At 52.2% G+C, this 15,315-nt stretch overlaps 1 protein-coding gene across 2 annotated transcripts; it reads left to right on the top strand.

Annotated features, from left to right (window-relative positions):
* The first annotated feature begins 1,323 nt into the window (after positions 1 to 1,323).
* LOC140607003 (angiotensin-converting enzyme-like protein Ace3) lies at positions 1,324 to 14,862 on the top strand. Of its 2 annotated transcripts, XM_072781236.1 has the most exons (15): positions 1,324 to 1,481; positions 1,580 to 1,716; positions 2,106 to 2,264; positions 2,543 to 2,630; positions 2,834 to 2,977; positions 3,775 to 3,966; positions 4,081 to 4,178; positions 4,257 to 4,429; positions 4,738 to 4,961; positions 5,085 to 5,229; positions 7,067 to 7,165; positions 7,629 to 7,751; positions 11,816 to 12,000; positions 12,535 to 12,959; positions 14,545 to 14,862. In XM_072781236.1, the coding sequence occupies exons 1-14, from the start codon at positions 1,394 to 1,396 to the stop codon at positions 12,942 to 12,944; spliced, it is 2,265 nt and encodes a 754-aa protein (XP_072637337.1). In that variant the 5' UTR covers positions 1,324 to 1,393; the 3' UTR covers positions 12,945 to 12,959; positions 14,545 to 14,862. The 2 variants fall into 2 exon arrangements, with proteins under 2 accessions (XP_072637337.1, XP_072637336.1); XM_072781235.1 differs by having other exon boundaries at positions 4,738 to 5,229.
* The last annotated feature ends 453 nt before the right edge of the window (positions 14,863 to 15,315 follow it).

Here is a 15,315-nt window from a genome sequence, read left to right as displayed (position 1 = left end):
AAAATAGAACCACTATAGGATCACAGCAATTTCAAATTCTGGGTATTTATACAAAGAAAATGAAATCACTGTCTTGAAAAGATTTCTGCACCCCATATTCATTCATTCAACATAATTTACAATAACCAAGACATGGAAACAACCTAAGTGTAATGACAGGTAAATGATAATGAAAAGGTGGTATATGTATACACAAAAAACTGAGGCATAAACTTCTGGTTATGATCTAAATAAGTCCTGGGGAATGTAACGTACAGCATGATGACTATAGTTAACAACAACAAAATACTATATTTTATCAAGCATTTCTATATGCTTGAAGCAGACCTCAGTTGCCCACCTTAACTGGAAGTGTCACTGATTTTTTTCTTTCTTTGTATCTTAAATAATTTTGATCATAGCATCATATTTGGAGACTTATTTGATCAGTTTCTCTGGTAATGATGTCAGCTCATGTGCAGAGGTGAAGCATCTGGGGGGTTGTGGGTGCACCTGGGTCAAGGGGGAGTAATAAGACTAGAGAGTGGAGGGCATGTGAGTGTGGAAGAAAGTGAATATGAGGAAGAAATCCCAAAGTGAGATAGATGGGCTCATCTCCCCCAAACTAAGCGTGTCAGGCTAGTGATGAGTCACCAAAGGCTAGCAGAGAGCCAGGGTCCTGCCACCTGGTGCTCAAACCAGGCTCAGGTACTTTGGCACATGCATCCCGAATGGAAAGTACCAGCCACACATTCCCCCACAGCCCTCACAGCCCTCTGCCTTCTGTGCTTCCGCTGGACTACAAACTCATAGCATCACGCTATCCCTGGGGAAACAGATATAAGGACCAGGGGAAGGGAGGAAGGGCCCTGCATTGCCCCAGGAGAGATTACACATGCCGTAAGAGAGAAGGAGGCCAAAAATGAGAACATAGGAGGTCAAGTCAGAAGAACAGGGAGAGACAGCTGTGCTGCTGGATTCCAGAGACCCAGAGATGTCACTTCCATACATCTATCCATCCACTCATCCATTCATCTATCATCCTATCATCATCACCTTCTCAGAGACCAGCCTGTGGAGGGCGAGGGTCTCCTCAATCCCTGGCCAAGGTCCAAGGGTGGTCACCAAGGAAAGGTGACCAAATAGACTAGAAGAAGCTTTGGCTTAAAAGTTAAGAGCACTGGTTCTCTCCTTGGTTCTGTGACTATCTAGCTGTGTGAACCCAGTCACATGACTTGACCTCAGTCTCCTCACCTGTAAAATGGGAACAGCTGGACCAGAAGGTGGGTGGGGGTTTTCCAGTTCTGACATTCCATGGCTAAGCCTTCAGCCCCTGATGTCACAATATGGAGCTGGACCTTGATTGGCCCATAGCCTCACTCAGCTCAGCTGTTCTCTTGGTCATGGGCACAAGATGGACTTGCCATGGACCTTTCCTACTTGTTCTCTTCTGTTATGGGCAGCTCTTGCCATGGCTCAGTACCAAGGTCATCAGAGCTTAGGTGGGGCTGAGACCTGAAGAAATATGGGAGCAGAAAAGGGGACCAGTCAGGGGCAGGCCCCTCCCGGGACATCATTATGTCCACCTCCTTCTCCACAGGCAGGTTCTACAATGAGACCGTGGCAAAGGCGTTCCTGCAGTTTTATGACCAAACTGCCCAAATTGTGTGGAGCCAGTTCATGGAGGCCACCTGGAACTATGTCACCAACATCACCAAGAAAAATCGGGAGGAGATGGTGTGGTACCACTTCAATTCCAGCCCCTTCTTCCTTGCTCTTCTCGAGGATCGGGGGGGGGGGGGGGGCGGGATCCACATCTTCTGCCCCTGTCCAGACCTAGAGGAAAGAGGGAATCCCTAAAGGACATGTAAAAGCAGGCTGCAAGCTCTGGGCCTCTTGGTGGCCCCCAAAGCTCTCTGAGCAAGAATCTCTTGTTTCTTTCCCCTCATAAATATCATCTCCTTGCTTTTAAGGACCCAGACTCCTTCCCTTCTTGTAGCAAATCTTCAGTGATTCTGAACCCTCAGAGGATGCTTTTGGGGGGGGGGGCGTGACTCTGGAGCTCGATGTGGGCCCTTTCTCCCTCCACCACGTTCACATGGTAAGTACGGCGACCCTCATTCCAGCTGCACAAGGACTCAGAGAGATCCAAGCACATGCTGTACTTTGGCACCCAGGCCCGCCTGTTTAAGACCTCCAGGTTCCAGGACCCGGATGTGAAGCGCCTGCTGAGTAAGCTGCTGAACATAGACAAGGCGGCCCTGCCCCAGGACGAGCTCCAGGAGGTGATGGACGGAGCCCCCAGGTCTCCAGGCACATGCTCCCCACCCCAGGGGTGGGTGGGCTGGCCGGGCTGGCCGGGCTGGCCGGGCTGGCCGGGCGAGAAGCAGAGGTGTCTGGGCAGAGGGAGGTTGGCAGGCAGGGCCAGAGCTTCCTCTGGGGGAGGAGAGGAGCAGAGGCTGGTGGGAAGCTGCCTCAGGCCTACCCCTCCCAGCTGGTGGGGCTAGCACTGGGGGTGGGCCCCAGGGCACAGGCCTGCCCTAGGTGACACCTGCTCCCGCAGTACAATCAGCTTCTGGCCTACATGGAGACGACATACAGCATGGCCCAGGTGTGCCTGAATGAGGGACCCTGCATGCCCCTGGAGCCTGGTGAGCACCCAAGCCCAGTCCCCTGTCCAACTGCAAAGTCTCTGGCAGCAGCCCTGTCCACGAGCCTACCCCGACTCCCATTGCCTCCCTGCCCCAACCGCACTCACTTGTTGGAGAGTGGGGGTAGGGGGGCTGCTTTAGGCAGGTGAGGGCAGAAGACAAGCAGAAGTGGGTGGGTCCTACTTTGGCTTTTCTGGGCACAGACCTCCAAGAAGTCATGGCTACCTCCCGCGACCAGAAGGAGTTGCTGTGGGCCTGGCAGGGCTGGCGGGATGCTGTGGGTCGTCAGCTCCGTATCACCTTTGAGCGCTATGTGCAGCTCAGCAACAAGGCTGCTAACCTCAACGGTGAGGCCCTTACACTACCACCACCACCCCCAAACCCCCCAAACCCCTGCCACCAACCCATCCAGCCCAGCCTGTGCAGACAGCACACAGCACAGGCCTTGGTGGAAGGGCAAAGCAGAGTCTGCAGGGAGTCAAGGCAGTAGTAGGACCTGGAGATGGGGACCCTGAGCCCTGCAGCTGGGAGAAGCAAAGGTGGCTCATTCACCATTGGTCTGCAAACATTGCTTGAGCACCTGCTGTGTCCCAGGTCCTGGAGAGGTTCTAAGGATACATAAGTGAAAAGACAGAAAAGATGCCTTGCCCTCCTAGGTAGGGCTTACAGTCTGACAGACAAGATTTGTGCAAATGCACATCTCTGGACAAATGCTGAGAGAGGAGAAGGGGAGGCCTCTAGACATTTCCCCAAGGCCTGAAAGAAGGCAGACAAGAAGTGAAAGAGCCTCCTAGGCCCCACGATGGGAGGAGCCAGTCTTTGGGAGGATTGGAAAGGAGTCCAGTGGTCTTAGGGCTTGGACGGGTGGGGATCAAGGTGGGTATGAGGACCCAGACCTTACCTGGGTCCTATTCAACCAGGCACAGTGAGGAGCACCGAGGGTGTACTTTGCTAAGTGCTTTTCCACCCCTGATCTCATCCAATCTGAAACGGTGACCTTGGGAGACACGCTGCCCATTTGGCAGATGAAGACCCTGAGGGGGAGGGAGGTCAAGTGCCTTCCCCCAGAAAGTGCCTGCGTCTCCTGCCTGCCAGGCCAGGACTGAAGGGAGGGTGGGTGGTGAGTGCCTCTCTCCTGCCCTAGGTTACAAAGACATGGGGGCCTTGTGGCGGTCCAAGTATGAGTCTGAAACGCTAGAAGACGATCTGGAGCAGCTTTACCAGGAGCTGCAGCCACTCTACCTGAACCTCCACGCCTACGTGCGCCGGGCCTTACATCGCCACTACGGGCCCAAGATCATCAACCCAAGGGGGCCCATCCCTGCCCACCTTCTGGGTAAAGCCCCAGCTGGTGGCAGGGTGGGCTGGGCGGAGTCGGCCTCCCAGCTGGCACTTGGTAAAGGGAGAAACTGTCTCCTGCCTCCCCTGAGTCCCTCCACTCTCCTTCCAGGGAACATGTGGGCTCAGTCCTGGGTCAACATCTTAGACCTGGTCCTGCCCTTCCCAAAGAAACCCCCTGAGGATATCACAAAGATCATGAAAAGCCAGGTTAGTATACTGCCTCCATCTGCCCCTGCCTGTTCTGCACCCCCGGGCACAGCCCCATGTACCCACTCTTCCCCACAGCACTGGAAGCCCTCAAAAATGTTCGAAGAGGCTGAAAAGTTCTTCACCTCCCTGGGGATGCTTTCTACCCCTCCCAGCTTCTGGAAAAACTCGATGATGGAAAGGCCAGCCGACGGGCGGGAGGTGGAATGCCATGCCTCTGCCTGGGACTTTTACAATGGCAGGGACTTCAGGTCTCACCCTGCGCCAGCACCACTCTCCTGCCCCACTCTCACTCTTCTTCCACTCCATCCGCTTTCCCTCTGTCTGCCTGTCTTGGGAGGTGTGTGAGGAGGGGTGTGAGCAGGGCTGGAGCCAGGCAGCAGAGGGGGATGCAAGCTGGCACGTGGGTGAAGGGGACCTGGAGTGAGAAGGGACAGCACCCAAGGCCTCGGTGGTCTCCAGCCCAACTACCCCAGTCCCTTAATGGAGTCCAAATGGAGAGACCTCCCCTTCTCCCAGGGCCTCCCCATGCTCCTTGACCCCTGCCCTTTAACCCTAGGATAAAGAAGTGCACCGAGGTGACCGTAGAAGACCTGCTCTCCATCTTCCACCAGATGGGCCATATCCAGTACTTCCTGCAGTACAGGAACCTCTCTGTGATCTTCCGCGCAGGCGCCAACCCAGCCTTTGAAGAGGCCGTGGGGTCAGTGATCACCCTCTCAGCCTCCTCCCACAAGCACCTGCTCAACAGAGGCCTTCTCAGTCACCAGCACCAAGACTCAGGTGACGGGAACCAAGAGGACCGTAGCAGGGCAACCAAGCCTGAGGCTGCAGCTCCGGCCCTCTGGGCAAACCTAAAGGGAGGGAGAGCCAGGAGCCACCCCCTGACTGCCCCACCTTCCCCAGAGGAGGAGGTCAATTTCCTGATGAGCGTTGCCCTGGAGAAGATTGCCTTCATCCCTTTCTCCTACCTGATGGACCTGTTCCGCTGGAAGGTCTTTGATGGCACCATCCAGAAGAATGTCTACAACCAGGAGTGGTGGAACCTCAGGTGGGGAGGACGGCTGCCCGGGCCTCTCCGCCCCCTCCCACCCCTGGTGGGTGAGGCTTTCCGGGCAGCTTTAAGGACACTGCCCATTTGCTGTAGGAAGCTGTTGCCTCTCCTTGGAGGGCAGTGTTAGGTGTGCCACGCTGGTGGCACTTGGGGACCATCAGGGGTAGTGTTGGCTGTTTGCTGTCACCAGATAAAAGCGTCTGTACTACAGTGGATAGGGCCAGCATGGGCAATTATGAGGCCTCACGCTGCATCTGGCACCAGCACTGAGCAGACCTCTTCACCTCTCTAGGGTCCCTAGAAGTGGCCCTGTCTGCTCCTGGGTGGCTGGGAAGCTCACATGAGGGTGCACCTGGGCTCTTCCATTGACCACTAGGGAGGCCCACTTGCTCCTCCTCTCCCTTCCTATTCCCTTCTTAGTGGGGCTAGCAGGAGCATGGCGGCTGAGCTCTTTCCCTTCCATAGGGAGTCCCCATGGGAGAGAGGCAGGCCCACCGCCCCTTTTCCTGCTGCCCCAACACACATGCACAACTGCCTCTGGTTTAGCAACCTCAGGCATGTCCAAGGTGAGAACTGGCTGCCAAAAGAGCCCACCAGCAGTCAGGGAGCACCACTCTTGAGTGAGGGGCATCCGTGTTGCATTTCCTTACCAACCACTGGCGGTCTGATGGGATAATGAGTGCCCATGGCCAGGGCGTTCCACCTCCACCAGGCCTCACTCAGATTGACCTGTTCCAGTCACAGCATGGTCTAGAGTGGCTGTGAAGGGGCTGCGAGCTCTGCACGAGGCCTTTACATTTCTTTGAACCTGTGCAACATCCCGTGGTCATTCACAGAAGAAGAATGTGTGACCAGCCCATGGTCACACAGCAACCCAGGGTGGCAAAGCTGGGTGCTCCTTTCTCTATCCACTTATTCTCCTACCCTGAACCCCAAATTCAAGTCCAGTCCTCACTAGTGAAGTTGGCAGAGTCTTGACTTTGTACCCTTCTAAGTGCAACCTTACCAGCCATCTGGGGTACCTGCAGGGGCCCCTTTTCTCCCAGGGTCAATGGCACCCACCACTATCAATGATGGAAGCCAGGGCCTAAGGGACAGAGGTGGCAACTTCCTGGACCTGAACAAGAAAGGCTCTATCAACTGGGAGCCACCTTCTGACTGTCTGGCAGCCCCAGAGAATGGCTTGGAGGCAACCAGTGCACCAACAATCAAACGATGAGAACCTTTCATAGGCTTTGTCTCCTTCCCCAAAATTTTATCCCATTTACAGACAACATTTTGCAACAGGGATCAGTGACAATCATTAACTTTTGCACAGTCACACAGCACAGAAGTACAAAGCCAGACCTGAACTTGAAAGTTAATGTGATCTGCCAGTGACTAGTTCTACGACCTCCCACCAGTTCCCTGACCTCTAAACTTTGGTCTCCTCATCCGTAAAATGGGAATAATAACAGTGCTATGCCACAGAGATGCTATTCTGTTTCTCCTTGGCCCTTCTTGCCAGATGCCACGACCTTGTTGATTGGTCTGTAACCATCTCCATTGTTAGCATTAGAAGCAAGACCTTGCCCAGCCCCTTCCCTCCCATGTCCTGAGAACCAAGGCTGTCAGTGTCTTAACATGGTTCCTCCACAGAGGAAGTCAGTGTTAACTACTGTTATTATTTGATTCTGATTCCCAATCCCATGTGTTTTCAACTCATTTAATCTCTAAAAATGCATTAAGTGTCCTGTGCCCACTGAGTCCAGTTTTGATGGCTGTGCAAATATGTCGAAGGGTAAGGCTCTGAGAACCCAGCTGGGTGGTACTAGCATCCTATTCTCACTGGCAGGTTGAAGTACCAGGGCCTGTGCCCCCCCATCCCTCGAACAGAGGAGGACTTTGATCCTGGTGCCAAGTTCCACATCTCTGCCAGTGTGCCCTACCTACGGTAACAGTCTGGGCCCTGCCAGCAGAACCAGCTCTGGGAGTTGGAGGCCTAGGAATCAGGCTGAGGATTTCCAGGAAGGCCCTAGATCCAAAGGTCTCCCTGTCTCCCCTCCCCCATCTCTTCCATTGGATTGAAGAGCCTCCTGAGGGCCACACCCTGGGATAATTTGGGCTTTTAGATCAGGTCCCACATGGAGGGCTGAGATGTTGGGAATATTCTAAAGCACCCCTGCTGTCCAAGAGGAGGGCAGGAGAGGAGGAGGCAAGGCTAAGAAGGAGAGCCCCTGCAGTATTCTCAGGCCAGGCTAATGTGGGACCTTGCCAGAGGAGCCTCTGCCCAGCAAGACTGGGCCCTAGCGGAGCCCTCGGACAACTGCATGTGGGAGTTGCCAGGCTCCAAATGGCTCTGGGCTTCCCACTCCTGACACCAGCTCCCCAGCCTGCCCTCACATTTCTCTACCCAGGTACTTCCTCAGCCTCGTGCTCCAGTTCCAGTTCCACGAGTCTTTGTGCAAGGCCTCAGGCCATATAGGGCCACTGCACCGGTGTGACATCTATAACTCCAAGAAGGCTGGGAAGCTCCTGGAGTGAGTGCTCTCCTTCCTTACTTGTTCTTAACTCTTCTGCCGCTGGCTGGAAGCCTGTCCCTGGCCCCCTCTCCTCCCTAAGCCACTCTAGGCACCCTGAGCAAGCCTCATTGACCTTATAATTTGGTGGAAGTTTGTCTTTGTGTCATACTGCAGTCTCTCCTACAGTAATTGGAGTCCATTTCCTTTTGTGTAGCCCCTTTATGGTCAAGAGAAATGGCTTAGCCCCTCCTGCCCTCTCTCTCTCTCTCTGTCTCTCTCTCTCTCTCTCTGTCTCTCACACACACACATACACAGAGTCATTCTCACACCCACATACATGCACACACTCACATGCAAACTTCACACAGTCACCACCACACATACACACACGTGTGTACATATGCACCCACATGCACAGACTCACACTCACACATACCAATAAATCAGACTATCCCAGGTGGGAAGCCACTGCTGGAATCCTGCCTCAGCCTTCAGACTTTCATCTGAATCCCTTCATCCTTTCCTCTCAAGGTGTTTGCCTACCCTTAGCAGCATCTGATGCACCCTTGGGTGCATACTGCTTTTCCCACCTCTTCTTGGAGGTGCCTGCATCCAGCTCCCAGGCTGATCCAGTTGCTTTCACACCAACCTCAGGGTGCTCTGGTCAGCATGTAGTCCACTTCGACTCCCTACCCCCAATCTTTTTTCCTGCACTTTGCCTCCAGCCATCCTTTCCGTTCCTGCCTCTGTGGGGTTGGTTTTGGTCCTGAAGCAAACATGGAAGGGTGGGAGGCTGACCCGATGGTGGGAAGCATTTGCTAGTAGAGGCTAGGCTCTCTCAGGAGCACTCTTACAAGGTCTCACGTTAGCAGCTTATAACGTGCAAAGTGGATATGATTAGCCACATTTCATAAATAATGAAGCTAAAGCTAAGAGAAATAATGTGATTGCACATCACTCATCTAGCAAATGCAAAATCAGACTTTGAGCCTCAAATGGACTGTAGAACACATTCTCATCCATGCTATTGCCTCCACTAATCAAGGGATACAGGTCTGGTCCGAGGTTAGATCTAAGTCTCTAGATCTCGGTCTAGAGCAGCTAGACCTAGCAGGTCTAGGTCTGCTGGCTCTAAAATCAGTGCTCCAACCACTGACATGGTCTTTTCCTCACTAATTTTCAGCCCATTTCAGTAGATCCATTGCCCTAATTGGTCAAGGTCATCTTGAGTTTTACTCCTCTATCCCAGAGGATTAATATAGCCGCATCATTTGGTATCCTTTGTGAATTTAATGAGCATATTTGTGATTCCACCACGCAGTTTGTCAGTAACCACTAGGCCAGATGGAGTTGCAGGACTGATCCCCTCCCTGGCTTTGCTCCCAGGGAGGGCTGCACCTCGCATGCTGATTATCAACCTAGTCTGTTCGCTTTTCCATCTTTTCACACTACGGGGGTTTATTGTAGCCAACTGTCCATGTTTGAGCTTTCCTGAATGTGTGGAACATGAGCGGCCTTTCTGCTCTCTGCATTCGTGTCTCTAGCTGCCCATCATTTATTCATTCAGCAAATATTCACTTGTGCACATGCCAATCAGCCTACCCTGTGTCCAGCAGGGGGCAATGGGCCACAGGATAAATCAATACCATAATACAAGAAAGGAGCAGGTGCAGTAGGAAAGGGCTTTGGTGAACATGCAGAGGGTGAAGAGGTCATGTCAGGCGACCAAGGAGGGATCTCTGTCCCCCAAAGCAGGCGTGCAAGAAATAGCAGACATGTTTTCTACACATCAACTCACTTTTAATGCTGAGCCTTCACCACTTGATTGGTGGGACATTTGACCTCGGTCATCCTCACTTTCCCCTCTCCTACCACCACCCCACCAAACCAGGCCACACAAGGCTCACAGGATCTGACTTGGCACCAAGGCATGTAGAGGCCCTGCGAGTCATCACTGGTCATTGCTCATCCATCCTCACACATTGACATCAAACCCCTGGATTCCAGGGAAGACCCCAAGTTCCACATTTAGGACTTTGAATGCTATCTCGATATCTTCTGGGCAGAGGGCAAAGGAGAGGGCTCTGAGAAAGGGGGATGTCGTGAGATTTGGGGAAGTGAGACAGCAGCAGAGTGGAATATAGGTTGTGTGTGTGGGGGGGGAATGAGTACTTGTGGAGGAGAAGAGGTAGGGCAAGATTCTTGGCTGCTCTTTTACCTAATATATCTTAGAATTTGACTCATCTTCCTATATGTGATTGCTCTGGATTGGTTCTTCTGGGAATGGAGAGTTGAGGTGGACTTGGTCCAAGTTCCCAAAGCCCTTGGCTCGTCTGGCCAGCCATGGTAGGCCTGACCTTGTCCATGGGGCCCGTTGCTGGCATCTTGGAGCTGAGGGTTCCAGGAAGTGACCAGTTGCCACCTTTGCCAGTCTTGCATGCTGGCCACATTGGCTGTGAGCTGGGCTTTAGTCAAACCTCTTGTCCCACCGAGCCTGAAGGACTGTTTCCAAATAGGTAGATTTCCAATGGTTGAAAATTTCATCCCCCATCAGATCCTTCCTTGCCCCCAGGACCTAGTATCTGATAAAATCCTCTTACCTGCAGTTAGTTGTGAGATTTTGTTTTGTTTTTCTTTTAGTCTTGATAACTTTTCTCCTGCACTTCTCTAGGATCTTTCTTTAAAAGATTTATTTATTTATTTATTTATTTATTTATTTATTTATTTATGAGAGACCCAGAGAGACAGGCAGAGATACAGGCAGAGGGAGAGGCAGGCTCCATGCAGGGAGCCCGATGTGGGACCTGATCCCGGAACTCCAGGATCACGCCCTGAGCTGAAGGCAGACACTCAACCACTGGGCCACCCAGGTGTCCCTCTCTAGGATCTTAACTATGTATATCTCTCATGGTTTCTGTCAAGGGTCCACTAAATTTTAGTTTCCCCGTCAATCTTTCTCTTCTGGTTATGAAGCGATGCATGCAAATATGTGCGTGCTACAAAGCCCTCTTTCACCACCAACATGTGGCTTGATCTGCACCACAGTGAAAGGCGGATATTAATAGGGCCCATTTTACTGATAGAGAAACTGAGGTTAAGAGGGGATGAGTTGATGGCCTGAGGTTATAGGCCCATAAGTAGCACTGCTGAATCTTGAAGCTGTTCCTGTTTGTCTAGACTCCATGGTCTGACTTGTGGGTCTCTAGAGCCCATCTCTTTCCTGGTTAGATGGGGATACAGATTAAGAAGGATCAACGAATGTCCCCCCACTGTCTCCATAGGGGGCCCTGGTGGGGAGCAGCCCAGAGCCCTGGCTTCAGCACATTCTGTGCCCCCACCAAACCTCAGGCTGGTCCCCTTGCCACCAAACACTGGCGTACTTTGAGACACAGCTGACATTTGTGCAGTGCTCCAGGCAGTACACAGAACACATCCCACGCTCTCGATCTCCCTAATCCTCTCAAACGCTCCCTGTGAGACCAGAAGGGAGTGGCTCCTCCCCTACTGACACAGAGCACCTTATGGGAAACAGCGCCTCAAGACTTTATACCTATCTGAGTCCAGGAGAATAATAATCATCACAGTGGCAATAACAATAACAAGCAGCTAACATTTATTGCCTGCCTACTATGATCCCAGCATTGTGTCTATTTAATCATCATGCCTGTCCGAGGAAGTAGTGCTGTTATCTCCATTTTACGAATATGAAAACTGAGACTCAGATAGGTTAAGTCACTTGCCTGAGGCCCCACAGGATTCGAACCCAGGTCAGTCTCATTTCAGAGCTTGTGATTTTATCCACTGCACTGCGCTCTATGGGAAGATGTCTTTTCTCCTGAACTTCTCTAGAATCTTTTTTTTTTTTTAAGATTTTTTATTTATTTATTCATGAGAGACTCAGAGAGGCAGAGATACAGGCAGAGGGAGAGGCAGGCTCCATGCAGGGAGCCCAATGTGGGACTCGATCCTGGAACTCCAGGATCATGCCCTGAGCCATAGGGCAGGGTTGGGCACACTGAGGGAATCTCAGCAACACCAGCTGATGCTCCCACACAGCCTCACAGCTGTATCCACTCTCCCAGGGATGTCCTAAAGCTGGGTTCAAGCAAGCCCTGGCCAGAAGTCCTGCAGAAGATAACTGGGCAGACCCAAATGTCTACAAAGGCCCTCATGACCTACTTCAAGCCCCTGCTGAACTGGCTGGTCACCGAGAATGTGCGGCAGGGGGAGATCTTGGGCTGGCCAGACTTCAGCTGTACCTTTGAAGGTTTGATAATCTGACCCTGACGCCAGCTCTGGTATAGCCGCAAGCCCTACCCTAGCCTGCCCTGTGCCAGTCCCCACCCCAATCCAGCCTTAACCCTTAGTCTGTCTATGACCTGGCTCCAACAAACAACAGCATTGTTCCTACGTGACCCAATCTGCACCTGATGCAGCCTTGGCAAGACCACGGCCCATGGCCTAGCCACTGGCTCAGTTGCTTCCTTGCACAGCATTCAGTTAGAGTGCCAGGTTGGCATCTGAGCACAGAGTGGGCTTCTTTTCTCCTGAACCTTGCACGGAGCCACCACTGGGCACCATGGGGATGGAGCGCTAGCTATGCCCATCTCCCCCTCCTCTCCCTTCTACTCCTCTTTCTCACTCTCCTTCCAGGGCAATGACCTCACCTATGCCTTGGAAGGTAGGTGCCTGAGGCTGAGGGAGGAGGCCAGTGGCAGTCAGGTACTCTGACTTCCAGGGGACACCCCAGGGCTCCCTTCCTCATTTTATCTGTTCTGTAAGACTCCCATGTCTTCTACAGAAAAAGACACAGAGAAGGTGGCATTTCTGAATCTAGAGCTGGACCCTGACCAGGCCAAATATGGGCAGTGGGTGCTGCTGGCTCTCAGCTTTATCATGTTCCTGGCAGCGCTACTGCTGGCCTACAGGCTATACTTCCTGGAAAAAAAGTCACTGCCTCAGGCAACCAATGCTCCGGCCACGGAAGCCCAGGCCAGCGGTTCCCGAGATACCAGCGCACCTGAGACACAGCCCAAGGCCTACTTCCTGGGCATAGCCATGGACCCCCGTCTAGTTGCCAAAAGACAGTGGATCCTGCTAAGCCTCTGCCTCATCCTGATGCTGTGCTCAATCAGCCTGACCATTCGGGTTTTCATGCAGCACTACAAGAAGCCTCCGTGGATGAGAGCTGAATGGTGGAGCTGGGACTAGACACCCGTATGACTGGTGAGGCTGGAGGGCAAGAGGAGGGTGACCAATGCAGAGAGGACTAGAGCGCTGGAGAGGGGACAACTTGCATGCATAGTGTCTAACTGCAGTGGGTGCAATTGTGGAAGATCTGGGTACATGGGGGTTTGTAATTGTGTGTATGGAACTGATGTATGTGAAGCCATGTGCACCAGCTACTGACTCTGTGTGATTCCATGTGTACCTTGGATGCCAGACCAACCTCCTTCCCCTAGGGAGGGCTCAGGAACCATGGTTTTAGTGACCCAGTGATTGTCTCCCTCCAATCCATCTCCTACCCCAATTCATGTCCCAGACTTCTTCACACAGTCTTGTTTTCTTCAGGAGCCCAGCTGTGGGGCTGGGCCAGGACTGCAGTGCCCAAGGTTTCTGGCTAGAAACAGGACGCTGCTTCAGTCCCTGTATAAAATGTAGAACTGGACATTCTGTACACATCACTGGTGCCCAGTTCACAAGTACTGTGCTCTATATGCTATCCAGCACATCTTTCTGCTGATTCTCTGGCCTATTCTGTGTTGAGCTGCATAATCCAACCCCAAAAGCTGCTTGTCAGCTTCATGAGATGCAAGTATCCTCACAAACTATCCCACGGCCCTCCCTGCCCCAGTCCAGGCCCTCCCAAATAGAGACAGTGGGTAGCTGGGCACCAAGCCAGGCTTGATTAATAATTGACTTATTTAATATTTAAACAAAGCTCATCTCTAGCCACTCTGCTCCAGAGATGGCCTTGTTCAACACACACACCTGCTGCCTGGACTGTTGCCCTGGGAATCAAGCACAGGGCAAACAGCACCTTTCCAGGCTCAGTGGAGGAGGGAAAAACAGGATGGAGAGAGCTGTAAGAGGACATTTGGGAAGGGACAAACTTGAGAAGAGAGAGAGAGAGAGAAAGCCTCTGCTCTTTCCCCTTCTAGCCCTTTCTTTCTAGCCTGGGTCTTATCACCATGGGGATGCCACATCCAATATATGTGGGCTCCTTGAGTCTGGGAGTCAGGCCCCAAGGAGCTCTTGGGGAGGCTGCAAATCAGTGCCTGTGAGAGATTAGGGGAGTCTTGAGGCAACAAGCACCATAGCCAGTAATCACAGAGATGGGGCACTAGGCTGCAGTTGAGTTGGTGGGAGGGTGGTCAAAAGGTAGGACTGGCTCTCTCTAGATTAATGATCTGAACCCAACAGTCAAGAGTTCAGGGGATAAGAGGGACCAGGCTGAGATCTCCATGGACCCTACCTCTGCCCCACGTTTCAAGAAGTCTTCATCTTGAGTTCTGACTGAGGCCAAGCCAGCTACAGGCTCCACAGCAGTCTTGACTGATGTCTCTGTCACTGCTTTTGCTTTACTGTGCTATAATGTCCTCATTTATCTGCATTACTAGCTGTTAGCTCTGTAAGGGCAAGACACCCAGAGGGTCTTGTGTCCCTGTATTACTGTCTTCAGGTAGCACAGTTCCAGATAATGTGGTGGAGACTTGGAAAATGTTTGAATGAGAAAGTGAATGAATGAGTATCCTACTGCCCAAGTCCTTCCTCAGAGCCCACGAGAAACAGCCCCACCTTTCATCCACAGCCAGTCTGCAGCCCCCAACAAGGGGCAGCCAGGACAACTCTGCCCCCCTAGGAGGCCACACTTGCAGCCCTCCCATTCCCCAGCCACAGTGGCCAACCAGGCCCCCATCAGGCATCGTGGCTCTGCGTGGCAAAGGCACACCCAGCCCGGGACTCCAAGCCTCTCATCTGGACTCCAGCAAAAACCTCACTGAGCCTCCTTGTCCATCCTCTCTCCCCCACCCGCCATTGTAAATTTTCTTTCACTGGAATATTTCCTTCGTGTCTAACTGCTTAAGAACTTCGTTGTCCATCAATTAAATCTAGATGTTGAAAATGGCATCTGAGGGTCTTTATCAATTTCTCTTTTGTCCAAACCTCACCTCTCCCAGGCCCCAGCTTAGCCCACTTGCCCTGATTCCACCACTGGCCTTTGCCTAAGGTGTATGCCCCATTTGAATGCTTGACTTACAAGGCCTGACTCAAAACTGTTCATTGGACCTTCTGCAAAGCTCCAAGACCACCGAGATGCTCAGTGAATAATAATCCTCCTCTTTAAGAAGCCTCTTTCAATAAACCTCACCCCATTCCCATCTGCTCTTTTAGTGTATTCATTTTCAATCAGTACTCAGACACTTTTCTCAGTGGTCACTCACTAATAGGTGGTTTTCAATCTGTTCTCCCCCTAAGCAGTGCCTATATGCTAAAACAAAACCAAAAACAAACAAAACAAAACAAAAAAACCTCTCAGGCCCCTGAAGAAAGTACCTTATTGTGTATATTTTTTGTACAC

This window comes from Canis lupus, chromosome 16, assembly GCF_048164855.1.
Source record: "Canis lupus baileyi chromosome 16, mCanLup2.hap1, whole genome shotgun sequence".
In the NCBI taxonomy this organism is placed as follows: Eukaryota; Metazoa; Chordata; class Mammalia; order Carnivora; family Canidae; genus Canis; species Canis lupus.
The sequence above is the reverse complement of the archived record's forward strand: the minus strand, read 5'-3'. Positions and strand labels throughout refer to the sequence as shown.